This window comes from Caretta caretta, chromosome 10 (genome assembly GCF_965140235.1).
Source record: "Caretta caretta isolate rCarCar2 chromosome 10, rCarCar1.hap1, whole genome shotgun sequence".
NCBI lineage: Eukaryota > Metazoa > Chordata > Testudines > Cheloniidae > Caretta > Caretta caretta.
This window is the reverse complement of record NC_134215.1, coordinates 38,297,258-38,323,901: the sequence shown is the minus strand read 5'-3', so window position 1 is coordinate 38,323,901 and position 26,644 is coordinate 38,297,258. Positions and strand designations below refer to the sequence as shown.

General features: G+C 46.0%; 1 protein-coding gene across 6 annotated transcripts in view; it reads left to right on the top strand.

Moving 5' to 3' along the window:
- IFT140 (intraflagellar transport 140) overlaps window positions 1–26,644 on the top strand; it is a 252,984-nt gene that overhangs the window by 74,988 nt on the left and 151,352 nt on the right. For all 6 annotated transcript variants that reach the window (XM_048868017.2, XM_048868016.2, XM_048868013.2 and 3 more), the window contains 5 exons: window positions 3,186–3,292; window positions 3,829–3,977; window positions 17,358–17,561; window positions 18,070–18,142; window positions 22,606–22,697. In XM_048868017.2, coding sequence (XP_048723974.2) covers window positions 3,186–3,292; window positions 3,829–3,977; window positions 17,358–17,561; window positions 18,070–18,142; window positions 22,606–22,697 — 625 coding nt within the window. The remainder of the gene's footprint in view (window positions 1–3,185; window positions 3,293–3,828; window positions 3,978–17,357; window positions 17,562–18,069; window positions 18,143–22,605; window positions 22,698–26,644) is intronic.

The window sequence follows — 26,644 nt, the reverse complement described above, 5'->3', positions numbered from 1 at the left end:
GGGGCAGACTGCAGTCTGTAATGGCCACTCATCACTGGCAAGGGGTTAGGACCAGCTGCCGCTGCCTATTCCCAGGCTGCCCTTCTGCTGCCCCAGTACCTTTGTAGGCATTCACCAAGGCCTGCAGCCTAGGGATTTACCAGGCTGGAGCTCCCTTTACCCTTCCCCAGCACTGCTCCACTTCAGGTACCTTGCTCCCAGACAGCTAGCCCTTCCCACTACAGTGCTAGAGTAAGACTCCTTAAGCTTCTGGGCCCCAGCCCTCTTATCGGGGCCAGCTGGGCCCTAATTGAGCTGGCCACAGCTGTGGCTGCTTCCCCAATCAGCCTAGCTTGGCTGCTTTTAACCCCTGTTCTCCAGGAGTGGGGCAGCCACTTTACTACTGTGTTGAAATATTCTGTGTGCTTTTATTTCTTTGTATTTTAAGAATATGTTCTCTTTCCTTTTGGATTTCTAACCTCATTGCAACTGGGTCATCCTTTAACACAGAATCATAGAATATCAGGGTTGGAAGGGAGCTCAGGAAGTCATCTAGTCCAACCCTCTGCTCAAAGCAGAACCAATCCCCAATTAAATCATCCCAGCCAGGGCTTTGTCAAGCCTGACCTTAAAAACTTCTAAGGAAGAAGATTCCACCACCTCCCTAGGTAACGCATTCCAGTGTTTCACCACCCTCCTAGTGAAAAAGTTTTTCCTAATATCCAACCTAAATCTCCCCCACTGCAACTTGAGACCATTACTCCTTGTTCTGTCATCTGCTACCACTGAGAACAGTCTAGAGCCATCCTATTTGGAACCCCCTTTCAGGTAGTTGAAAGCAGCTATCAAATCCCCCTTCATTCTTCTCTTCCATAGACTAAACATCCCCAGTTCCCTCAGCCTCTCCTCATAAGTCATGTGTTCCAGTCCCCTAATCATTTTTGTTGCCCTCTGCTGGACTCTTTCCAATTTTTCCACATCCTTCTTGTAGTGTGGGGCCCAAAACTGGACACAGTACTCCAGATGAGGCCTCACCAATGTCGAATAGAGGGGAACGATCACGTCCCTCGATCTGCTGGCAATGCCCCTACTTATACATCCCAAAATACCATTGACCTTCTTGGCAACAAGGGCACACTGTTGACTCATATCCAGCTCCTCATCCACTGTAACCCCTAGGTCTTTTTCTGCAGAACTGCTGCCGAGCCATTCAGTCCCTAGCCTGTAGCGGTGCATTGGATTCTTCCATCCTAAGTGCAGGACTCTGCACTTGTCCTTGTTAAACCTCATCAGATTTCTTTTGGCCCAATCCTCTAATTTGTCTAGGTCCCTCTGTATCCTATCCCTACCCTCCAGCGTATCTACGTCTCCTCCTAGTTTAGTAAAAAGAAAAGGAGTACTTGTGGCACCTTAGAGACTAACCAATTTATTTGAGCATGAGCTTTCGTGCGAAAGCTCATGCTCAAATAAATTGGTTAGTCTCTAAGGTGCCACAAGTACTCCTTTTCTTTTTGCGAATACAGACTAACACGGCTGTTCCTCTGAAACCTATCCTAGTTTAGTGTCATCTGCAAACTTGCTGAGGGTGCAATACACACCATCCTCCAGATCATTTATGATCTGTATTACTGTATAACATCTGTATTACTTCTTTATATTTGCATTTCATTAATATCAATGGAATGCCAAAATGGGGAATGTATGATCAGCAGCATAAGAAGTACACTTTTCTTGAACATAGGCTTGCTAATATGATCAGCTAGTCACCTGGTTAATTTTGGGAGAATGGTAGTAAAGACCCAGCACCATTTTCTAATTGGCAGGGAAGGCATTTGGCTTCAGTGCTTTGTTCCAGAAAATCCCCCTTGAATTCAAAGGGTTGTTAGCAGTTAATGGTAATGGGGAGCATTTTAAAAAAGATGGAGAACCATGAGATGGAAAGTAAAGGGATATCCAGGCTCCTCTGTATAAATGAGGCCGTTTGTTTCCAAATCTTTTTTCATACATGATATCAGAAAACAGAGTAAATAATAAGTTAAAGGAAAAAGTAAGATTGTAAGGAGATAAGTTAAAAAATGAGTGAAAGTTAATAAGCGGCTTTTGCACATTCCACATACTAGTTGGTCTCCAACCTTTTAAAGCAAAGATCACTTTTTGAATTTAAGTGCAACCCAGGATCTACCTCAAAGAAAATGTAGAAATAACAGTAATCACACAAACCCAAACATCTGTGCCTCGCTCCCTGCCCAGCCCCTTCTCTGAGGCCCCGCCCTGCTAAATCCATTCCCCCTCCCTTCCGTCATTCGCTCTCTTCCACCCTCACTCACTTTCATCGGGCTGGGACAGCGGGTTGGGGTGTGGGAAGGGGTGCAGGTTCTGGGTGGGGGCAGAGGGGTTTGGAGTGTGGGAGGTGCTCTGGGTTGAGCCTGGGGCAGGGAGTTTGGATGCAGCAGGGGGCTCAGGGCTGGGGCAAGAGGTTGGGGCGCAGGATGTGGGCTCTGGGAGGGGGCTAGGGCTGGGGGTTGGGGTGCAGGAGGTGTTCAGGGTGTGGGCTCCAGACAGGCACCACTTACCTCAGGCGGCTCCCAGGTGGTGGCGCAGTGGGGCTAAGTCAGCCTCCTTGCCTGCCTTGGCCCTGCGCCACTCCTGGAAGCAGCCAGCATGTCTGGCAGTGGCTCCTGGGGTGGGAAGGGCAGGTGGCGCCGTGTGCTGCCCCTGTCCGCAGGCACCACCCCTGCAACTCCCATTGGCCACAGTTCCCTATTTCCGGCCAATGGGAGCAGCGGTGCTGGTGTCTGCAGGCGAGGGCAGCGTGTGGAGACCCCCTGACCCCTCCCCCAGGGGCCGCAGCAATGTGTTGGCCACTTTCAGGAGCAGCACGGGGCCAGGGCAGGCAGGGAACCTGCCTTAGCCCTGCTCTGCCGCTGGACTTAGAGGCCGATCTCCCAGTTTGGCTGCAGGAGGGTTGGCAATCCTAGACTGAGACAGATCTACTGTCAGAGGCACCACGGTCAACCAGCTGATCACTATCTACCGGTTGGTGACCACTGCCAGACGGCTGCTGGCAGTTTCATTTTAAAATGAAATGATCTGGGTATTCCAGTAATAGAAAATGTGTGCCCTGCATTGTATCCTATTGAATCCCTTCAGTCAAACATCTGGAAGGCTATCACTTTTTAAAAGCCCCTTGTTTTCTGTGCACTTAGGTTCTGGGATTTAGAGCGGAGTGAGAATTATGTGCTCTTTCTAGATGTGCAGCTTGGCTTTGAAGTAGGGGAATGTTTAAACTCTGTCTCTTACTGCACTGTTAAAGGTAAGAAACCCTATGAGAACTGTGATCCTTAGCTCATAAACCTTGTTGTGAAATGTCTGTCTTTGGTGCTCTGTAGCAATTTTAGTGTAGTTATAGTTTTCATATTACTGTGTCCAGCAGGATACTTTTCAATAGTAACAAATCTGCTGTGGGGACCTTATCTACTATGTGAACACAAATGTGTAGCTGTTTAAACTAAGGTTCACTCCTGACACAGTTAAAGCACGGTTCAATCTTGAAGCACAGAGGGACTTTAACCCACTTACAGCCATGTGATATTTCTTGCAGTTTCTCCTCAAGGGAGATTCAGGACTGGATTGTTGGTATCTAGTCAATATGGAGAGACATTGGCAGAACTGTATGGGGATGCCTGCATACTGCCTGTCTATAGTGTTGCAAGTCTTTTATTTTCATGAGCACAACTCTGACTGTTGGATTACAAATAAAACCAGACTTTGGTTATTTTTTACCTCATTTAATGTTTGTTGCTTTTTCTGAACTTGATTTGAAATATAGAACAACTTTATTAATGGCAGGTCTCCTAGCAGCTGGTACCAATAAAGGGAGAATAGCTATGTGGAGGAAAGCATCAGTGTCCAATCAGAGCACATGGGTGTTGGAGGGAAAGGACAGATGGAAGCTTCAGACCCCTACAGAGCTGGAGGGGAATATCACTCAGATAAAGGTAAATCTGGGTTGAGTTGATCTCTTTCCCCTTTAGGATTGTTTGCTGTCAGAGGAAAGTGTTGGTAAATCTTTCTAATACTATGCATATTCCCTGTGTCCTATAGTTTTCAAATACTAGAATTAGGAAGAGAAGAGTGTCAGACAAAGTAGCCTAAATATAATACTTTGCATTTCTTTGACACTTTCTATCTGAGGCTCTTACAGCACTTTACAAGTAATAAGTTAATGTGTCTTTTTGTGAAGTAGGTAAATATTATCCTCTTTTATAAAAGGTGTGTAAACTGGCAGAGACTAAGGCCCAGATTTTTAAAGGTAATTTGGCGTTGCTGTGTTCAGTGTTGAAATGCCTAACTTATTTAGGAGCCTAAGGGTAGGTCAACACTACCTGTCGGATTGGTGGGTAGCGATTGATATATCGGGGGTCGATTTATCGCGTCTAGTCTAGATGCGATAAATCGATGCCCGAGCGCTCTCCCATCGACTCAGGAACTCCAGTGCCGCGAGAGGCGCAAGCGGAGTTGACGGGGGAGTGGCAGCAGTCAACTCACCGCCGTGAAGATGCTTCGGTAAGTCGATCTAGGTACGTCGACTTCAGCTACGCTATTCTCGTAGCTGAAGTTGTGTACCTTACATCAACTCCCACCCCCTAGTGTAGACCAGGGCTTAATGTCATTTTACGAATGGATCTAGGCACTTAGGAGGCTTAATCTCAGACTGTCAATGGATTTTGGCTCCTAAGTGCCTCGATCCCTTTTGAAAATGCATTAGACTCCTAAATCAGTTAGCTGAGCACCACAATACCTAAATACCTTTTAAAAATCTGGGGATAGGTTACATGCCCAAGGTCACACAATACATCAGTGACAGATCTAGGATTAGAACTTGGGATATAGACTCCTAGCTGTGTGATTTGACCACAGACCCATCCTTTCCCTCCAAATTGGAGACAAAGAACTCAAACGAGGACTCCAGATATTTTCTGAGATTTTCCTCCTAATGTTTATAATTTCTCATTATTGCAATGCCTTGAAATTACTTCATCCTAAAACACATGTTGGAACATACACTTGCAAATTTGCCAAAATTGCTATTACAGAATTGTTATTTCTGTATAAAATCCTGTATGGACATTCTTATTCTGGAATGAGAATGTCCACATGGGCATTTATATCAAAATAACTATTCTAGAATAATGATTTTGGAACAGCTAATTTGGTAAATTTTCAGGTGTGGATGTATTCTGGGATAAATAAATTTCTCAAAAAAAAGCGAAGTATTCTGCTGGATATTCCTCACTTGTTTGTTTTTCTCCTCCAGTACTTGACAGGGTTGGGATGCTTCTAGGGTAACACTCTTGAGAGCAGTTAGGCATGTGCCATCTAGTAAAGAGGGAGTTGATCTGTTGTCCTCAACCCAACCATCTCTATTTTTATGTCTTATTGGTCAGAAAATCCATTTGATTCAGCATCCTGATCTGGCTTTCTGGCCCAGGAAAACAGGAAAGCTTTTGCTTTCAGATCCTTCTGTGATATTTTTTCAGCCTTCAGTTTTCAAATTTGTATCTTTTTGATTTTTTTAAAAAATCTGTAACAATTTTAATATATAATATTTTTTTGCCCTGTTTTAACTTGTGAGGAACAGCCCCCCATGCTCTTTTTGTTTGTTTGTTTAGGAACGGGGGAGTCAGTCATGAATGTATCTGACTCTTTGCAGGGGAAGGAGGTCTGAGATTTCTTTTTGCTTGTTTCACTTTTTAGAATGAAAAGTATATAACATAAATAGCAATGGCAGTTGCATGCTCTAGGTAAGAATCAGGTCATAAGAACAGCCATTCTGGGTCAGACCAAAGGTTCATTTAGCCCAGTATCCTGTCTTCCGACAGTGGCCAATGCCATATGCTTCAAAGGGAATGAACAGAACAAGTAATCATCAAGTGATCCATCCCCTGTTGCCCTAGCTTCTGGCAAAACCGAGGCTAGGGATACCACCCCTGCGCATCCTGGCTAATAGCCATTGATGGACCTATCCTCCATGAGTTTATCTAGTTCTTGACTTTCAGACTGTCAAATCCCTATCTCTGACAGACATGCGCAGTGTGTCCACTGTCTCAGTGAGACACACATCCCTCAAAAGTCTACTGTGATAGGGTGTACAAACACCACACTGGCAATAGGGGTTTAAGGGATTACTTTGGGCTCAGCCAACCCTGCCCCACCACACTTGCAGCAAATGCTCCATCTGCTGGAGGAATTAAAAGGAAGGCAATTTGCACATTTGGGGGTAGAGCTGGAGGTGAGCAGACCTGCAGCCCACAGCTCCAGCAGTGCAGAGCAGAGGGAAGCCTAAGACTCTGACACAGCTGCCTAAAGGTCCCTCCTTGAGGGAAGGGAGAACCCACCCCAGAGACAACCAGAGAGGGAAGTATCCTGTGGACCTTGAACATTGGTGTCCCCCTCTTATTTATTATGGTTTGGATTTCCCCACCAGGGGAAAGCCTTGGACTAAGCTGACCCTAGGGGGGGACAAAACGAAGAGGCCCAGGGAGGACAGCATTAAGCAGCCTTGGTTGCTAGACTACTGGTAGCCCAAAGGGCCCTGGGTTGGAGTCTGGTGGAGTGAGAGGGCCCGGGCTCCCCTCCTGACAACCCCCTTGGGAGTCACGAGCTGCAGCCATGACTACTAGGCCACATTCCCCAACAAGTCCCCAAGTTAGAACCATTACATGTCCACACTGCCGTAATCTAAGGACCAGAACAAGAAAAGTGAGGGACCTTCAACTTAAGCTCCTTATGATGGAGAAATCTCTCTGAGACCTGCCTTGGACCCTGAGTCAAGGACTTGCCAACAGTCGCCATTAGCAGCCTCTGACAGAGGTCCTGCCTCAACAGCCCCTACAAAAGAGACTTTATCCAAGAAGGCTACAAAAAGCAGACTCAGATTTCACTGCAATGGGAATTGGTTAAGAAAAAGCAAGACCCTGACCCCTAAGACTACCTTGGTGCCAATGGCAGCAGGCACGTTGGCGTCCAAGACACCGGGACCTTCCGGTATCACGAGTTCCCAGAGAGCAAAAGACCCTAAGTGGGCAAGCTTGGACCGAGGCTCACAGGGCAAAGTAAATCCCTCCACCTCGGTACCCACAGAGCCAAAAAGACACTCTGCACTGGGCAGTGCAATGACGCCACCTGTGGTACTTACACAGCACAACACAAGATCCTTGGCATTGGTTGCTACTACTCACACTCCCGTACCACTGCAGCACCGACATCGGTACCAGCATTCACGGTACTGTACCAATTCCTAAGACATACAGAGCTACTGGTCTCTTCAATGCTGGAGTTCCCGCTCATCGGTACTGATGGCACTCCAAATCAGTAGGTACCGAGCCCCCTGACCACACCACCTAGATCGGCTCCCCCTCTTTCCAGTGATGATGATAGGGACGAAGGGAAAATATATGCACCTCATCACTCTTCACCCAAACCAGAACCATCCCACCAAACAGAATACCACTCACCTTTAGAGGCACATAGCTGGTATGGGCACCCATTGGCACCGCTTCCCATGCCATTCCCACCAAATTGGCCCTACTGGAACCCTTGACAGTATGCAGGGCACAACATCTCAAGCCCCGAAGCCCACCAAGATCTAGAGCACCACAATTTCCATCATCACCTATACCAGGACCCTCAGAAACACAGGAGGAGGTGAATGAGGAAACTGAAGAAATCTCAGACCAGGAAGCCTTACCACCAGTGAACCTGTCATCTTCATCACCGGATGAAACTATAATGCCGCCACCTCCCCACAGGAGATGACTTCAAACAATTCCAGGAACTCTTTAGAAGGGTGGCGGAGTCCCTGGGCATACCCCTAGAAGAGGTACCTGACGCTCAGCATAAACTACAATACATACTTCAGTAACACTGTCTTTGCCTAGGAAGATGTCTGATTAATGGTGCTATTATGGAGCCTGCCAAAACCATCTGGCAGACACAAGCAACAGCACCTCCCTCATACAAAAGATCAGACAAGAAATACTATGTGCCATTTAAAGGAGTGGAGTTCTTGTTCACACACTCCACGCCAAACTCACTAGTGGTGGAGGCAGTAAATGAGAGGAGAAAGCAACACCATACTAGAACAACCCTTCCTACAGAGAATGGAAGAGGTTAGTGGGACGTTGCACTCCATATGTTTTATGGAAATATGCTTCTGAATATATTCCTATTTGTATACATGTATCATTCTTGTATCTGAAGCTAGAAATATGAAGTATAAATCTGAGGTCCTATTGTAATTATGCAAAGTGTGGGCCATTAATGGTGGTTTAGAATCTTGATGGCTCCCATTGACTAGGACAATTGGTTGTAAATGGTTTATTTACCTGCACACCTTCCTGTGCATATGTGGGCCAACCCAGGAAGAATGGAGACTAGAGGTCTTACAGTGACATGTGATCATGTCACATGATACTGGAATCCATCTTAATCCTTGTACTTTTCCATTGATGAGGCGGGGCTGGGGACAAGCACAGACAAAAGATTCCTGTCTTGTGCCAAAGCTATAAAAGGGGGTGGAGCAGGACAAAAGGAGCCGCCAGTCATGAGAAAACCCCTGCTTATCACCTGAGATGTCTGCTGGAACTAACAAAGACTGTACCGGGGAAAGGATTGGGCCCAGACCAGGAAGGAGTCTAGTTTGTGAAAAAATCTTATTGGAACATCTCCGAGGGTGAGAAATTACCTGTAATCAGTTTCTTAATGTATTAGGCTTAGACTTGCATGTTTTTGCTTTATTTTGCTTGATGACTTACTTTGTTCTGTTATTACTTGAAACCACTTAAATCATACTTTTTATACTTAATAAAATCACTTTTGTTTATTAATAAACCCAGAGTAAGTGATTAATACCTGGGGAAGCAAACAGCTGTGCATAACTCTCTATCAGTGTTATCGAGGGTGAACAATTTATGAATTTACCCTGTATAAGCTTTATAGAGAGTAAAACAGATTTATTTGGGGTTTGGATCCCATTGGGAACTGGGTGTCTGAGTGCTGGAGGGAGGTAACCTGCTGAGCTGTTTTCAGTTAAGTCTTCAGCTTTGGGGGCGTGGACCAGACCCTGTGTCAGTGTTGCAGCAAACTAGCGTGTCTAGCTCAACAAGGCAGGGTTCTGCAGTCCCAATCTGGCAGGGAAAACGGGCTCAGAGGTAATTTTAGCACATCAGGTGACAGTCCCAAGGGGATCTCTGTGACTGAACCCGTCACAGTTAGATCTCTTCAGTCATCGCAAGGTGTATTCATCTGCAAAATGGCAGTTTCATATAGCAATTTTACGAAGCCCTACTGTCAAAATATACACATGTAATTTTTTCAAAAAATGTTGGAATTTATTGACCGCTTACTGGAAGAGAAAAAAAGAACAATTTAACATTGCCGAAACTGGTTATTCCATCCCCTTTATTGCCACCCCACTCTCCCTTCCTGTTCCTGTTCAGGGACCACTCTCACAAGTACCTGCTGCAACAGGAAGTAAACCACCTTATACACCTAGGCTCAGGAAACCAGTACAAACAGAGCACAGAGGGAAAGGATTTTACTCACTATTTTCTAACCCAGAAAAAGACAGGCAGGTGGAGACCCATTCTGGACCTAAGAAAACTCAACAAAAACCCAGCATTTCAAAATGGTGACACTAACAACTATAATTCCAGCGTTAGAAAATGGTGACTGTCTCTCAGTCCAGGACACATATTTCCATATTACCATCCATCCATCACACAGAAGATTCCTAAGGTTCACCCTGGGAAAACAACACTTCCAATACAAAGTATTACCCTTCAGCTTGTCGACCGCCCCAAGGGTTTTCTCCAAAGTCTTAGCAGTGATGGCGACACACCTCCGCATACACAGAGTCATGATGTTTCATATCTGGACGACTGCCTCATAAAGGCACCAACACAACATGAAGCAATGAACACCACTCAGAGTACAATAACCCTTTTCACAAACTTACGGTTACAAATAAACATGCAAAAGTCAACACTGATACCTGTCCAGAAACTGGAATTCATCGGAGTTTGTCCAAACTGTTCAACAGCAACTCTACCTCATAAACGCTTCATTACACTTTGTCAGCTTCGTTTCGACAGTGACTGACAACCCACAAACATCTGCCAGAATATGCCTACAACTTCTGGGACATATGTCAGCAACAACGTTTGTCTTCAAACATGCCAGACTACACATGCGATGCCTGCAGGCCTGGCTTCGAACCGTGTACATACCACACAGGCACTGCCTAAGCAGATGTCTTTATAATGCCAAATAAGTTAAAGGATTCCCTAAAATGGTGGACACAATCGAAGAACGTCTGTACAGGAGTCTCATTTCCAACAATGACAATCACCGCGGATGCCTCCCTAATAGGTTGGGGAGTGCATCTACTCAGCACAGTCCCAAGGCTGAAGTTCCCCATCAGAGTCCAACAGGCACATAAACTTGCTGGAGCTAAGGGCACTCCGTAGCGCATGCAACCACTTTCTACCTCTAAACAAAAACAAAGCCATCAGGACCCTCACGGACAATGTGGCATGCATGTTTTACATAAACCGCTAATGGGAGGTGGGGTGGAGTGATCCTACTCCCTATGCACAGAGGCAAGAGTGCTGTGGAATTGGTGCATCAGCCACAACATTGACATATCAGCATCCTATCTTCCAGGATGTCAAAACACAACAGCAGATGTGCTAAGTGGAGAGTTCTCCCAGAATCCTGAATGGGAAATATACCCTGGAGTTCTACGTATGATGTTCAAGCTATGGGGCTTCCCTACCATAGACCTCTTTGCAACACCACAGAACACCAAGTGCCCACAATATTGCGCCAGAGCTGGACTGGGACCCCATTCCCTAGGTGACGCTCTCCTCATCAACTGGGATACCCTGTTAATGTATGCATTTCCCCCCGACCCTACTCTTAACCTGGGTCAGAAACAAGATCAAGAGGAACAAATCCAAAGTCATCCTAATAGCACCTTGTGCCCACCTCAAAAATCTTCCTCTAATACCTCATCTTCTCTCCCAAGATGCAGGAGACATCCACCATCTGAACCTCACAATACTACACCTCAAGGCCTGGCTACTCCATGGCTGAGAGGAAATTAAATGAAATGACCTGTTCGGAGGAAGTAAAAGACATATTACTGCACAGCCGTAGACCAAATATAAGAAAAACATGTATTCATAAGTGGAAATGGTTCAACATATGGTGCCAGGACAAACAAATCATACCAACATCCTCCCCTTTACCAAGGGTACTGGATTACATATTAGAACTAAAAAAACTGGGTCTCTCCACAAGCTGCATCAGGGTACGTTTGGCAGCTATCACAGCTTTCCACAATAAGATGGATTGGGTCACCATATTCGCCCACCCAACAACTAAACATTTCCAAGGAAGTGAGAACGCTTACCCCGAAATAAGAAACCCACCTCCCACATGGGAACTCAACCTGGTATTACGCTGACGTGGGGGAAAACCCTTTGAGCTGCTGGCCATCTGCTCATTACTCCACCAATGAAGGTGGCTTTCCTCATCGTCATTATGTTTGCCAGATGGGTGGGAGAACATGGTGCCCTAATGGCACCCCCCCATACACCACTTTCTTTAAGATAAAGTTACCTTAAAACCACACCCTAAATTCCTAGCCAAGGTTGCCTCCCCCTTTCGTATGAACCAACCCATTTTACTTGCCTATGTTTTTTCCAAAACTGTATGCATACAAAAGAGATAGGCATCACTCCAGACACTGGATGTTCAAAGAGCATTCGCTTTCTACATGGAAAGAACAAAAACATTTAGAAACTCACCAAGACTATTCGTCTCTATAACAGAATGATCAAAAGGGAAAACTATTGCAAAGCAGACTATCTAAGTGGATTTCAGGATGCACCTTTGTTATCAAAAGCATCAATTACAAGTCCCAAAGGGAACCCGCACAAACACAATCACCAACTCCATGGGTGCTGTCGGGCTGGAGCACCCATGGGGAAAAATTAGCAGGTGCTCCGTACCCACTGGCAGCAAAGCTCCTCCCGCTCCCACCCCCTCCTCCTACCCTGAGCACGGTGTCCCTGCTCCGCCCCATCCCAGCACTTCCCGCCCACCGCCTAACAGCCATTTGGCAGTGCTTAGGACTTTTCTGGAGGGAGGGGGAGGAGTGAGGATGTGGCGTGCTCGGGGGAGGAGCCGGTAAAGAGGCAGGGCGGGGATTTGGGGGAAGGAGGGGAATTGGGGCAGGGTGAGGGTGGTGTGGGGGTGGGGTCGAGCACCCGTGGGGCAGAGGGGAAGTTGGCACCTATGCACACACACTTCCAGGATCCATAGCCTTTCTCATCAATGTCCCCGTTATTGACATTTGCAGAGCAGCAACTTGGGCATCTGCCCACATTCACAAAGCTCTATGCTATAGAGCAACAGTCATCATCAGATGCTCTGTTTGGACTCTCAGTTTTATCAATCATCACTAATGCAACTCTGAAGCCTGTACCTTCCACTGAGGGGCACTGCTCCACAGTCACCTAAAGTGGAGCATCCACAGGGATGCTCCTCAAAGAAGAAGAGATGCTTACTCACCTTGTGCAGCAACTGAGATTCTTCAAGATGGTTGTCCCTGTGGGAGCTCCACTACATTCCCTCCTCCCCTCTACTTTGGAGTTTCACGCTAGGTTCTTTGTGGTAGAGAAGGAACCGAGGGACGGCTGGTTGCACAGTTCTGTTTAACCACCTGGGGTGGCGCATAATGGGGACGGCATGTGCGTGACCCAACTAGCCACTGCTACTACAAATCTCTGATTACAAGCACAGGGCGCAAAGTGGAGCACCCACAGGTGGTTACATAGCACTGTGCATCTTGAAGAACCTCAGTTACTGTACATGGAGTAACCCTCTCCTCTTGGAATCCTCAGATAATTCCTCTAAAAGGTTTTTACCCACTTTTCCATGAAAAACCCCAGATGAGGCAGAAAGCCATAACAATATATTGAGGCCAAAAGTCAATATCAGCTGAGTTTAGCTCCTGGCCAGATTAATCTTTCATTTTGTTACAATCTAGTCCAGTGGTTTGTGTAGAGAGGTAGATGGGAAATACTCTGTAGTCCAGAGGTTCTCAAACTTTAGCAACCCGAGGCCCTGCATTTTGATTTAAAAAATTTTATGGACCCCTAAGCCAGCTTCTGATTTTCTCCAGTAGTGCTCAACCCTCAGTCAGCCCCAGGCCTGCCCCAACTCCACCCCTTTCCCCAAGACCCCACCCCCACCTCTTTCCACCCCCTGCTTCACCCCTGCCCCTCGGAGTAATGGTCTTAAGTTGCAGTGGGGGAGGTTTAGATTGGATATTAGGAAACACTTTTTCAGTAGGAGGGTGGTGAAACACTGGAATGCATTACCTAGGGAGGTGGTGGAATCTCCTTCCTTAGAAGTTTTTAAGGTCAGGCTTGACAAAGCCCTGGCTGGGATGATTTAATTGGGGATTGGTCCTGCTTTGAGCAAGGGGTTGGACTAGATGACCTCCTGAGGTCCCTTCCAACCCTGATATTCTATGATTCTATTATTCCTCTTTCTGCCCCCTCCCCTGAGCGCACCCCATCCCCACTCCTTCCCCTCCCTCCCAGTTCCTCCTACACGCTGCTGAACAGCTGTTCTGCAATATTTAGGAGGCACTGGGAGGGAGAGGGAGGAGTTGATTAGCGGGGCCAGCGGCCCCGGACATGACTTGTAGACCCCCTGGAGTACCCTCGTGGACCCCAGTTTGAGAACTGGACTCTGGATCCCAGTTTGAGAGCCACTGCTCTCGTTCATTTATGCTGGAGTATAATAGTATGGTAGCTGTCAATCGGTGCTGTTAATGAAGTGCCTTCAGAAATGAAAATGAAAAATAATAAAGCTATAATTTAGCCTTATTTTCCAGATCACAGATTAGGTTAAAGTACAATTACCACCATATACAGATATTTAAGTCAATGTTATTAGAATGGTGTAGTCATAGAAACACCCCAGATGTTTTGAATTCAGTGTTATAGTTAAAAACAAACACTTGAAAATCTGAAAATTAAAATGTTCTACCAGTAGCTCAAAAATCCCAGTAAAATGCAGGACCCGTGGAGACTCACCATGTCTCAGAAACTTTTAGCGCTTACAAGTTCTGCAGGACAGAGAGTTTCTGGAGCCCAAGAGTGCCTTCTGCTTCTGCAGCACTTATAAATTCTGCAGTTTATCCTAACCCATTTGGTATGTCTACTCGGACAGAGTTTCTAAGCCCCTCATGGATGCCATACAAGGAACCTGGGAGCTCTGTAATATCTGTGGAGCATTCATGGAATTGTCATACATTTCAAAGAAATATACTTAATAACCCCACAGTGAGTTCACCAAACTTTCCAAGAATAGTTAGATATCAGATCTTATCAAGATCAATAGAATAAACCAAATTTGGAACCTGTGGGCTGAGCTGTTTTTGAGAAATGACTTTTCAAAGAAAGTAAGAAAAATCTTTTGTAATGAAAAGCTGATGCAAATTTGACAAGCCACCCCAAACATTCAGGAAAAAAATCTCCTGTGATGGGACTAAACATAAGAAACTTCAGGCTTTAAAGTTTAGAAACGAGGGACAAAAAGGGGAACATGGCATCAAGCCAGTTACTATCGTAACTATGTATATATACAGGCTACCATCTGTTAACTGAAATGAATAACTACACAAGTCATCCCAGAGTCAGGTCTTGCATATCATACAAAAGTCCTATTCACTTGGATTTTGGAGTCCCCTAACATGGCCACCACAGCTTTCTTTTCTTTCCCAATCATCATATTATTATTTATATTACTGTAACGACAATTTAGAGGCAGTTTAATGGTCCCAGATGATATACAATTTATCATTTTCTGCTGCAAAGTTTGGCAGGATAAAGTAGAGTTGCAGCAATTTACTGCTGCAGGAAGCTCTGTGTACTAACATTGCACAAGTGGCTTTATTTATTATTTATATTGTTAGCTCTTGAGGGCAGGGACCAATTCTTTGTTACAGATTTATAACTTGCGTAGCACAATGGGGCTGGGGCCTTGGGGGGCTACCATAATGTAAATAATAGTTTATTAATGTACAGCAAACCCATTAGACTTATCTGGGATACTATACCCTGCAAAAACTTAAATGGTATTTAAATAACTGGTCCAAGTAAGCCATAACCAAACTAGTTGACTGTATCTGTTAATAAAGTACAAATGAAGGCCATAGGGAAGCGGTAAGATCTCAGAACTGGGCACTTGAGACGACACACCTCCATTTTACCATCAAAGCTCTTCTGACATGTGTTGTATTTGAGTGGCTTAAAGAATTGCCTGAAGTACTTGGAAGGTGCCAGTGATGCGCAAGTGCGAACAAATGACTCTTCTACCTTGGGAAGACTCCTGGCTTTACTGGCTGTGAGATCTGCTGAAGGGTATTGGACAGGTATAGCAGTCCAATCTTGGTCTTGAGTGCTTCCTTGAAAATTCTCTGTCTATCCAAAATGAAGTTGGTCAAAGAGGCCTCAAAAGAAGACTCCAAGACAGTGTTCTCCCCTCCGGGAATCAGTTTAGCAATAGGCTTAAAACATTATGCTGTGTTTTGGTCAAAGCCAGTCATGTACTCTTCGTATAGGGTTGTTTTGTTTTGGGTTTTCTTTTTTTGGAGACCGTCTGTAGAACTCAGCAGAGAATTATATCCCCACTACATGATGGCTTAAAACAGAGAAGGAGAGCCTTCTTATTTATTTATGTAGGCTTTTGGAGTAATTTTGATAAAATTCTGTTGATGATTTGTAGAAACCGATTAGTCTAATCCCTATTAAATTCAATAGAACTCTCCCCAATTATTGCTTATGAAAGACTTTTGTGTGTGACTGGTCTTAAATTTTTTGGGGGGAAATAATCAATATTTAATAATAATAATAATAATTAATAATATTTAGCCTGAGTAGGGTGGGACTCAATAGGGAAAAATACTCAGACCTCTTAATTTGTGCACATGATGGGTACTGTATGGCCTGGGAAGTTGAACTGCACTATTGATTGAGATGGCTGGCAAAAGAGGGTGAAATTAGAACTAGATATTCATAGTGGCAATTCATAATGACAGTGAATAGTCATTGGACAAGACTGAGTGAGTGAGAGGGCGACTCTATAGCCTGGTGGTTGGGGCACTCAAGTAGGATGTGGGAGACCCAAGTTCATGTTCCTGCTCCAGTGACTGTTTATATAAAGTGGAAAAGCTTCAGTGGGAGAGACTGAGAAAGACCTTCCCCATAATATCCCATAGTCCTCTCCTGCAATTTTCAGATCCGTTCTCCACATCACTAGAGGGGAAATTGGACTCAGGTCTTCCACATCTCAGGTGAGTGCCCTGACCGCTGGACTAAAGTGTAGTGGGGGGCTACTGCTACCTCATTCTCCACTGCTGCCACCATTTAAGTCTTGGGGAAAATGTTTTTTGGTTGAAACTGCATTTTTCATCTAAAATATTTGAACCAGCTCTAGGTGAAATCTTAAGAAAACTGCTAATAGGACTTTGGGTAGTCAAAGAAGAAACAATTTGTCATGAGAAAGAACCTCACATGCACATCTTGCTGGGGGGCAGGGGGGAGAGGAATAGCTCAGTGGTTTGAGCATTGCCCTGCTAAACCCAGGGTTGTGAGTTCAATCCTTGAGGGGGCCAATTAGGGATCTGGGGCAAAAATTGGCAATTGGTCTTGCTTTGAGCAGGGGGGTTGGACTAGATGATCTCCTCAGGTCCCTTCCAACCCTGATAATCTATGATTTTATAGGAAAAGGTATTAGCTATCTTGTTGAGTACTTTATCTTTCTCTAACAGTACTGAATGCAAGATGGTGTAATAGTGGCAAGCGGTGGGATGAAAAGAGGTAATAGTTTAAAACAGGCTCTTCCATGTACCCTTCTTCTTAGTGTATGTGCAACATGCCTCAAGTGGCACATAACCAGAATTTGGTCCTCTGGTTGGATCCTTAGCTTTTCCAGCTGGGGCTGGGTACTGACTGGGAGTGCAACATGAACGCTGATCCATGCCCCCCTCCATGTACTGAAGGAGTATTGGTGAAAATATAGTTAAAGCATACCCTGAAGAAGTACATGTGGGTATGCAACCTCTTGACTATGCCTGAGTTCAGAAACTAGGATTTCATTTTGAGATTATATTCATACGTATGTTATATGTGCCCCCCACCCCAAAACACTAGCTGTAACTGAGGCCCCTCTGAATTAGTGTTTCAAAAATCTCTGATGAAAGTATGTTGGATTTTTCTCACCCTCTCTGTGTGTAGTGGGGCTCCAGGAAAAACCTACTGGCAGTGAACAACATGAGCTCTGTGGTGATCCTCAGCGAGCAGGCTATGTCATCTCATTTCCACCAGCAGGTGGCAGTAGTGCAAGTGTCCCCAAATCTGCTTAATGTGACCTTCTTCGGTACAGGAACCACGCACAGCCTCCGCATTGATATGCATATTAATGGAGTATTTGCCACTAAGGTAACTCACCATCTCAGTTGTTGTGAGCAGTTTCTTTTCTTGCCGAAGACTCACTTACTTAATGTGGTTTAATTATTTCAGAGATGGAATCCAAAGTTTCCACCATAATTTATCTAACTCTTCTTAGATTCCCCCTTCCTTATATTTTAGTTGCTTATGCAGTATATGTGTGTTGATGGAAAATAGCATCACTACTACAACAGGCATATTCCAATGGAGCTGATTTCCAGGCAGCACAATTATTCATTAATAGCTCCCTGGTTACTGACCTTTGGGCATTGGACAACACAGCAAATATATAGAGGAAGGTATAAGATGTTGGCTGTGATGGAAAGTTTATTCCATTGTTGTTTGTTCGTGCACAGAAATGAATATAGCATAGACTCTACATGGGACTTCAGCAGAATTACTAGATTGGCACTAAACTGAGTTACAAATCGTTGAAGTATTTAATGCATGTTTCCAGCAGAAATGAAACTGCTTTGTAACTTCTCTATGGCTATTTCAGGATGCTGTAGTGTTCTGGAATGGGAAGCAAGTCACTGTCTTTGAATGCTCAGGAGCCACTTTACGAAATGCAGGTAGGACTTCACAAGAGGTAGCCCACAGGAGAACATGTATGAGGCTGGTGAATCCCCCCAAAATTATACATTCACTGAACTCATGATAACTCCTAGGCTTTAATAATCATACTTTGCATATCAGAACTTTACAAGCACCTAATTAGCCCTCACAACATTCCTGTAAAATGGTTGGTATTCCAATTTTACAGAATAGGAAAATAAGGCATAAAGAGGTGGACAGATCCTTGATCATCTGAGTCAATGACAAGACCAGAACTCAAATCCTGGCTCCCAGACCTTTGCTCTAATCACTAGCTGAAACCCCTGGATATAGTGTGCAGTTTGATACTTGAACCTCTCTACATTCTTATATATGTATCATGAGTAGTACTAAGCGAGGAACTGAGCTGTAGTAGAAATGATGTACACTTCCACTCCTTAGGGGTCTTGATAGCATAGAAACTACAAGAGAGCTAGAATAGCTTGATTATATCTCTGAGATGCCTTATTCACAGGTTAAAAACAAAACAGAAAATCCCAAGCTAAATCAGTTTAAAATAACCCACACAAAACTCAAACCCTGATGAAGCACATTCCAGAGACATAGTTCTTAATAAATCATATATAAAAGTCCTACCTTATTGCATTTGCAAGTGTGATACAAATGTAAGGCTTTATTTTTAATGATATTATAAAGCAATATCTACTTTTAAGGCCTGTGGGTGCTGGGAAACTGAAAACAGACTTATGTGCCAGTGTTAACAGATAATGCTTGTTACCCACCACAAAACATGTTCACATCACTTCTGATCACTTCATTTCACTCTTCTCTTGGGCACTGCTCCTAGTTAGTTTAGTGCTAAGAAACTGCATTAGATTAATAAGAATGCGTTGATTAGATTTAAAAAAATAAATACACAAAAACCCACAGAATGGTTTCATTGCAAAATAATGTTCAAACGTAGAAGTCCCTTGTCATGGTTACAGGGCTAGCTGTACCTCTGACCCCTTGAAGATCTGAGTGCATCAGCTGTCAGGCAGGCCTCATGCATTTACCACTCCTGAGGTGGAATTCCACAATTCTCCTTCTCTTAAGACTGGGCCCTGGCTATAGTACCCTGTGTATGAATTGTGCTTACCCCATTTTATTTAGGTTCCTATACTGTGCTCACCACCACAGTATCTGAACACCTTCTAATAGTAGAGGTCCAACTGGGTTTGGTAGCTGTGATTTCTCCCTTTGGGAGTGTGTGACCAAACAGCCTTCTTAAAAGCCCAAGTATTGTTTATTTTAATAGTAGGAACAAAGCATTTAAAATAAAAGGATTTTTAAATGACAGTTTACATGCATAACAAGGAGTCCAGTGGCACAGGACATTTCTAAGCCAAGGAGGCATTAGAGCCTCAAAGTTCTCATTAGCTTTGTGCAGTATTGCCAACTCTTGATATTTGGTACTCTTCTTAAAGGGTTAAATCCTAGATTTATGTGATTACGTGAGAATCATACAATCATAGAATATCAGGGTTGGAAGGGACCTCAGAAGGTCATCTAGTCCAACCCCCTGCTCAAAGCAGCACCAATCCCCAACTAAATCATCCCAAGCCTGACCATAAAAATCTCTAAGGAAGGAGATTCCACCACCTCCCTAGGTAACCCATTCCAGTGCTTCACCACCCTCCTAGTGAAAAAGTTTTTCCTAATATCCAACCTAAACCTCCCCCACTGCAACTTGAGACCATTACTCCTCGTTCTGTCATCAGCTACCACTGAGAACAGTCTAGAGCCATCCTCTTTGGAACCCCCTTTCAGGTAGTTGAAAGCAGCTATCAAATCCCCCTTCATTCTTCTCTTCCATAGACTAAACATCCCCAGTTCCTTTAGCCTCTCCTCATAAGTCATGTGTTCCAGTCCCCTAATCATTTTTGTTGCCCTCTGCTGGACTCTTTCCAATTTTTCCACATCCTTCTTGTAGTGTGGGGCCCAAAACTGGACACAGTACTCCAGATGAGGCCTTATCAATGCCGAATAGAGGGGAACAATCACGTCTCTCGATCTGCTGACAATGCTCGTACTTACACAGCCCAAAATGCCATTAGCCTTTTTGGCAACAAGGGCACATTGTTAACTCATATCCAGCTTCTCATCCACTGTAACCCCTAGGTCCTCTTCTGCAGAACTGCTGCCTAGCCTCTCGATCCCTAGTCTGTAGCAGTGTATGGGATTCTTCCCTTCTAAGTGCAGGACTCTGCACTTTTCCTTGTTAAACCTCATCAGATTTCTTTTGGCCCAATCCTCTAATTTGTCTAGGTCCCTCTGTATCCTATCCCTACCCTCCAGCGTATCTACTGCTCCTCCTAGTTTAGTGTCATCTGCAAACTTGCTAAGGGTGAAATCCATGCCATCCTCCAGATCATTAATGAAGATATTGAACAAAACCGACCCCAGGACCGACCCTTTGTGCCCTCCTCTTGATACCGGCTGCCAGCTAGACATGGAGCCATTGATCACTACCCGTTGATCCTGACAATCTAGCCAACTTTCTATCCACCTTATAGTCCATTCATCCAGCCCATACTTCTTTAACTTGCTGGCAAGAATACTATGGGAGACCGTGTCAAAAGCTTTGCTAAAGTCAAGGAATAACACATCCACTGCTTTCCCCTCATCCGCAGAGCCACTTATCTTGTCCTAGAAGGCAATTAGGATATTCAGGCAAGTCTTGCCCTTGGTGAATCCATGCTGACTGTTCCTGATCACTTTCCTCTCCTCTAAGTGCTTCAAAATTGATTTCTTCAGGACCTGCTCCATGATTTTTCCGGGGACTGAGGTGAGGCTGACTGGCCTGTAGTTCCCCAGATCCTCCTCCTTCTCTTTTTTAAAGATGGGCACTACATTGGCCTTTTTCCAGTCATCCGGGACCTCTCCCGGATCACTATGAGTTTTCAAAGATAACGGCCAATGGCTCTGCAAATCACATCCGCCAATTCCTTTAGCACTCTCGGATACAGTGCATCTGGCCCCATGGACTTGTGCTCGTCCAGCTTTTTAAAATAATCCTGAACCACTTCTTTCTCCACCGAGGGCTGGTCACCTCTTCCCCATACTGTACTGCTCAGTGCAGTAGTCTGGGAGCTGACCTTGTTCGTGAAGACAGAGGCAAAGAAAGCATTGAGTACATTAGCTTTTTCCACATGCTCTGTCACTAGGTTGCCTCCCTCATTCAGTAAGGGGTCCACACTTTCCCTGACCTTTTTCTTAGCTCACGAAAGCTTATGCTCAAATAAATTGGTTAGTCTCTAAGATGCCACAAGTACTCCTTTTCTTTTTACCATATCTGAAGAAACCCTTCTTGTTACTCTTAAGGTCCCTGGTTAGCTGCAACTCCAAGTGTGATTTGGCCTTCCTGATTTCACTCCTGTATGCCTGAGCAATATTTTTATACTCCTACCTGGTCATTTGTCCAATCTTCCACTTCTTGTGGCACCTTAAAGACTAACAGATTTATTTGGGCATAAGCTTTCATGGATAAAAAAACACTTCTTCAGATGCAATCTTTTACATACATGTCTGTCTTACCTAAAGTCCTACCATCCTGTGATGGTGCGCTAGGCACACCTAGCTTCTTCAGATACCCTCACTGGAACTTTTTGTCAGTCTGCCCCTGCAAACAGTTCCCCAACCACTACCTGCTCGCTGGAGAAAGAGAGCGATTGAGAGATTTTTTTAAACTGCTCTAGTCCTTTTGGTCTTCTGATTCCCAGGCATGGATGATGCTGTCAAAATTGGTTCTGTAAGTTGGCTGGAGCCATGGGGTGGACTCTTAAAGGCCAGTAGTTCACACGTTTTCTCTAAAGAACCTTCAGGTGTTTGCTGAGAAGTGGCTTATCGTGGGCTATTCTTCTTCCCTTCCTGCTGATTTTGTCCTTACAATCCTCCCTATTACTAAACCAACATATTCCAGTAACTATCCCAATAGCCCGGTCAGCATGTGATATTCACAGATTGTTCCAGAGCAACTCCAGTTCTGTTGCACCCTCATTTACAACTTCCCACTTGTAGCGAAATCATGGAAGGGTGAATCATCTCATCTGATAGTAAAACTGGGGCTGGTCAATTTCCATCTCTCTGCCTCCCCCTGCTCTTCCACCCCTTACATATGAACAGAGCATATGGAGTGCCTTCTGTTTGAGTTATAATTTCATACTCTGGATGTAGTTCCTGATGAGAAACCAGCATAAGGGACAGATGAATGTGGGGAGGGGGAGTATTTTGGGAACTGCTACAGAATGGTTGAAGAACAGATTTGTTTGGAGTTGGAAATGACCTGCTGTCAATGCACACTGCTTTCTTGAGACCACTTTAAGGACTAGTCACTTCATGAATTAGGCTGAAAGAGACTGCTTTCTGGGCAGAATGTTTTACTTTGATTAATAGCATGTAACCGTTTATTCTAATGATGGCATTCTTGTGAATGTTCCAGGCTCTTTCCTCTGTGATTCTCCAGTGCTGGCTATGCATGAAGAAAGCATTTACACAGTTGAGCCAAATCGAGTTCAGGTCCGCACCTGGCAGGTGAGTACTGCTGGTCCAGGGCTGGTGGAACAATGGGATAGTTAATAATACATTACTGAAGTGCCTGGGAAGCTTACTTAGTGAGTTTACCCTGCTGCATGTAGTTGACCCACACTGTTTTTTCTTGTTTAGTTTCTCCTCAGATCAGTGCCTGAGGCAAACCAGACCCAGATAGGGGTGCATATGTTCTTGTGGTATAGGGTGCTGGCCTCACTGATTATTCAAGAACCCCTTTCTTACTCACCAGAGAAGGGCAGTGACCTATAGGGTTGAAACTAACCAGTCATCTCTCATCCCTCTCAGAGGTCCGGTGCTGTGTTTATGGCTGAAAAAATACAGATTGGGGTTCAGTAAACGTTGCACCTCTCCCTTGGCATAGGAAGGAAAATGTGCAATTTAAAGTTTTGGCTGAAGGACCTGTGTCATTTTCTGTATTATAAAACACCTAGCATATTTGGGCACTACTACAATCTAAATAATAAGAAACAACAATAATAGACAAAGGGACTTTGTAAGGGCCAGAGTTTTTAAAATGTGTCAAAATATGTGGTCACAAGCAGGTAAATGCATGTGTAAAATACAGTTGCATGCCTAGAATGGATAAATGTGCATTCAAATGGGTGTGTGCTTCTACAGTCAGTATTTCTATGTATGTAACTGCATTCTTTGTGCAAACATGTACATGTTTGTATCCCCACTTAGATATTGTGAGCACAGTTTATACATCTGTTTTGGAAACTTTCAGTCTAAAATCTATGTTGTTTAAAAATTAGCAGAGATAAAAGATTCAAGAGAGACTTAAACTGGTTTCATAAATTACCTGTACAAAACAGGTCTTGGTTTCCAGGACTCAGTAACTTATTATTCAAGTATACACCTAATTTAAGTAAATTAAAGAGATACTGTTTAGTCAATTTTTGCCCAAAATTAAGTTTTATAAAAATAATTTTAGGATTTCTAAAACCCAGTAGAGATGTTTCCATTAAATTATATTTACATTCCAGTGAAAAAGGCTTTTGGTTTAGATTTAAGTGCTCCCTTGCAGAGTTTGTAACTCAGACTACTTCAAGTAATTTCTCATGTCCATTCCATGTCAGGTGTGCACAAGCCACATGCACTGTTGCCAGAGATTTTTCTCTCAGTGGTATCTGTAGGGCCAGCTCTAGCACCCCCTGGATGCCCACGCTTATGGGCCAGCATAAGGGGCACTGCCGGCCCTGCGCCCTTCCAGTTCCTTCTTACCGCCCATGACAATTGCTAGAACATGCCTTGCTTTGGCATGCCTCTACTTGTGGTTCACTGAACTGTTTTCTTGTAAATAGTTAGTTTTAGGTGTTAGTTTCTTTTAGTCATTAGTTAGTGAGTTAGTCCCCTTAAGGGACGTTGTTCCCAGGATGGGGAATGCCCTGATCTCTGGGTGTCAAGCCATGTGCTGCCTGCACTAAACTCATGCCCATGAGTGATCCCACGTCAGCTGCTTAAAGTGCCTGGTAGAGGCTCATGTAAGAGAAGTGCAGGATCTGCCAGGGCTTTAGACCCCACACTTAAAAAGCCTGGGACACCAGGTTGAAAGCTCTGCTGATGGAAGCCGTGCTAGATTGGGCTCCGAGCTGAGCTGGTTGGACTCGGCACTGAGCATGTCTGCCTCAGTGTGTAGTGCGCCTCCAGCACCATGCACCCCTCAGCACTGCTCTACATCCCCAGTGCAGAGAAAGTGGCACAAGAAGCATGCCCCAAGAGGGTGCTCCCCAGTGCCCAAAGGACACCAGAGAGACTTGGGGAGCGAGACGTGACCTGTGCTGGGCTACTTGCCTTCACCACAAGGGCGTGCGGCTTCACCACAAGGGTGTCCAGCCCAAACTAGGAGCCACCCCATATGCCTGGGAATTGCAGAGGCACAGCACACCTGAGGGCGCCCTCAATGCTGGAAGCCTTTCAGGTGGCCAGGGACCTGATGGCCCTGCCAGTTCCTCTTACACCTTGGAACTGGTTGCCTACCGCCAGGGAACTACTGAGGGCAGTTGTATTGTGGGGGAAGCCTGCACAGGGCCCTCAATCACAAACACTGACTTTCCAAAGTGCCGTGCGATGCTCGACCCCCGGCTCTGCCCCAGGCCTCATCCCAACTCCACCCCTTCCTTCAAGGCCCCGCCCCGCTTCTTCCTGCCCCCTCTCCACTCCCACCCCGTCTCTTCCCACCCAGTTCCACTCCCTCCCCTGACCGTGCTGCGTCCTCTCTCCTCTCCACTTCTTCCCAGCCTCCTGCACACCGTGAAACTGCTGCTTTGCGGCTTGCAGGAGGCTAGGAAGGAGGGGGAGGCACTGATCCACAGGGCCCGCCGGTGAGCGGGAGGTGCTGGCGGTGGGTGGTGATAGGGGGGCTAGCGGTGGGTGCTCAGCACCCACCATTTTTCCCCATGGATGCTCCAGCCCTGGAGCACCCACAGAGTCAGCACCTATGCCCTCCACCATGGTCCCCAGCCCATCACCAGTCTCCATCACCTACCCGACGTCAGTCTCCAGTGGAGCAATGGCACCGATCACCCGCTCCCAGGCATTGGTCACCCAGCACCAATCCCCCGAACCCAAGCACCCGTCACCGGAGTCCTGATGCCACTCACCAGAGTTCCAACACCGATTGCTGGCCTCTAGCTGGTCTCTGGTACAGAGGCATCATTCTCCAGCTACCCATCATAGCCGGCAAGAGGGTGCATCAACGACACTGCCCTGTTCTTCATATGAGGAGCCATCGTCAGACTCTGTGAGGGAGGCAGCGTCCCCTCAAAAGAGGCGCCATCACCTGGCATATCAGGCGGACTTCTGTGCTGGCCCATCTATGGGCCTGTGGCCTCCAGGGAGTGGCCAGTCCAGTGGCAGTATTGGAACCCTTGGGGGTTCCCAGCAGCACCGAGACAGTTCTTGTACCTCCCATCTGTGGTGATCTCTGAGAGACGGGCTGTGGCCCTGCCCCAGTCAGGACTGAAATCAGGTTCAAACTCAGACCCGGTACCAAAACCCCAGCAGTACCCCCAGTTGAGATGGCCACAGGAGAGGTAGAGGATCTGGCCACTCGTCCACACTGGCATCCTCCTCATATTCCCCAGATGAGGCATTCGTGGGTCTTGTTAATGGCCTGTCTTCTGATAACTTGTGAGCCCACCAGGATCTCCTTGAGAGGGTGGCTGCCAACCTGGGCCAGGAGGCAGAGGAGCTCAAAGAACCAATGGACGCCCTTTTTGATATTCTTGTGGCTCCTGCCAAGGTGACTCTATCTTTGCATGGGGGGGTAAAAGCACTATGGCAGACACCTTCAGCTCTGCCGCCAATTTCTAAAAGGGTGGTATGACAGGTTTCAGTCGGTCCACCGAGTCCCTAGGGGGCAATGGAGAGCTATGGTCCCACGGGCAGGCCTTAGTCACACCTTTCGGGTGCTGGGGAATTAGCGGAAAAGGTGTGCCGTCCGGAGTCTGCAGTGCGCCCCTCGGGCACCGGGGAGCGCCGGCACGAGTCTGCAGCGCGCCCCTCGGGCACCGGGGAGCGCTGGCACAAGTCTGCAGCGCGCCCCTCGGGCATCGGGGAGCGCCGGCACGGGTTTGTAGCGTGCAATTCTGCTACCCAAGGCAGGTTGGCCGGGGTAAGGGAACGCAGGCCCACCCGACTCCACTGCATTCCAGCCCAGGGCCCTGACAGTGGCGGGAGGCGAAGGTCCCGCCGCTGGGTCAGTGGGGGTCTATCCACACCCCGCTGACCAAATACACCCACCACACTGTGCAGTTCTGCCCCTGGGCTACTTCCTACCCAGTCTCTCAAGCGGGCCTCTCTGGTTCCTCCAGCTCATCCAGGTATTCAGCTGCTGGCAGCTCCAGCTCCCCCTCTGTGTTGGGCTCACGTTGGCCCGGGTTACAGCCTGGCCCCTCCAGGTCCTCCGGGTACTCAGCGGCTGGCAG